Source organism: Atta colombica, unplaced genomic scaffold (assembly GCF_001594045.1).
Source record: "Atta colombica isolate Treedump-2 unplaced genomic scaffold, Acol1.0 scaffold105, whole genome shotgun sequence".
In the NCBI taxonomy this organism is placed as follows: domain Eukaryota; kingdom Metazoa; phylum Arthropoda; class Insecta; order Hymenoptera; family Formicidae; genus Atta; species Atta colombica.
In genome coordinates, this window is record NW_017259190.1 from 2,484,386 (window position 1) to 2,485,623 (window position 1,238).

The window sequence follows — 1,238 nt, forward strand, 5'->3', positions numbered from 1 at the left end:
GTAGACATAATATTGATTTTTGTTTAAAGGTACTTATAATAAAAAAATTGTGGAGACATATATATTTTTAGTTATGTCACACTTTATTGTGTTGTACAAACCTGAAGTGCGGCATCCGACCAGGGGTAAAACCAATCAATAGTACAACAATTTACTAGTGCCGGGAATTGTCTGATGCGAGCGCGAAATGTATCTTCAATCGGGCTGGAATATTGAAAATGTATTAAGCTAATTAGAAATTTATGGTGAGGTATGTAGATTAAATTTCTTTTATTTTATGCAGATTAAATTATAGATGTTTTATAATTAAGTTTTAGAATCAAATAGCAACATGAAAAAGTAAATTATATTCTCTAAAAATTTATAAGTTTAATGTTTCACAAATATTCTACAAATGTTCTCACAATAAACAATTTAATTAATATGCTTTGAATTTAATTCAATTGATTTATTTTCGACGTATAGTTTATTATACATATTAGATAATGTTTCAGCAAATCTCCTTAAACAATTTGTTGCAGAAAATTCGTTAAATCCTTTCAGACTATATTCTATAGATGCTTATAGTTCAGAAAATCTTCTATACACATATACTGTTTAATTATTATAGTTTCATATATAAATATATAATAATAATACGTTTCATATAACATTTTATATATGATATTATTATATATAAACTTATTAAGTAAAATAAAACAAAAAAGTCAAAATTTTATTAAAAAATTAAAAGATTAACAAATAATATAATCATTTATAAAATTCCTTATGCTTTAAAATATAAATATTAACAAAAAAACATAAAAATATAGTTTAAGAAAAAAATAATCTTGATGAAATTATTAGAAAGATCATAGAAAAAAGAGACCCATTAAATATAATATATTATAGATTTGTGATAAAATTTTTACGAAATTGACAATTTCAATATTAATCAATCTCTCAATCGTGAACGACTTGCATATTCTATGAAAAATTGACTAATATCAAATGGAGTATTGTCTATGCAAAAAAATTAAATTTATCGATCAATAATTTATATTTTCTCATTGGCCTTTCTGTCATTTCCATATTTTATCTATCTACCAATATTGAACGATTTATAATTACTTTTCCATTGTTGTCAGAGTAATTCCCTTCGATAATCCTCGATATATTATATTCTCAAGAGATTACGTCTCTTTTGAATTAAACAATATAAACTTGTTGCATATAATCATATTAAGAATTATTATTTT

The 1,238-nt window shown here is 22.5% G+C and overlaps 1 protein-coding gene across 1 annotated transcript in view; it reads right to left on the minus strand.

The window, feature by feature from the left end:
• Positions 1-1,238, minus strand: part of LOC108688449 (dynein heavy chain 1, axonemal-like) — a 106,064-nt gene that overhangs the window by 22,250 nt on the left and 82,576 nt on the right. Inside the window, exon 37 of the mRNA XM_018194716.1 lies at positions 102-204. Within this exon, the coding sequence (XP_018050205.1) occupies positions 102-204 (103 nt within the window). The remainder of the gene's footprint in view (positions 1-101; positions 205-1,238) is intronic.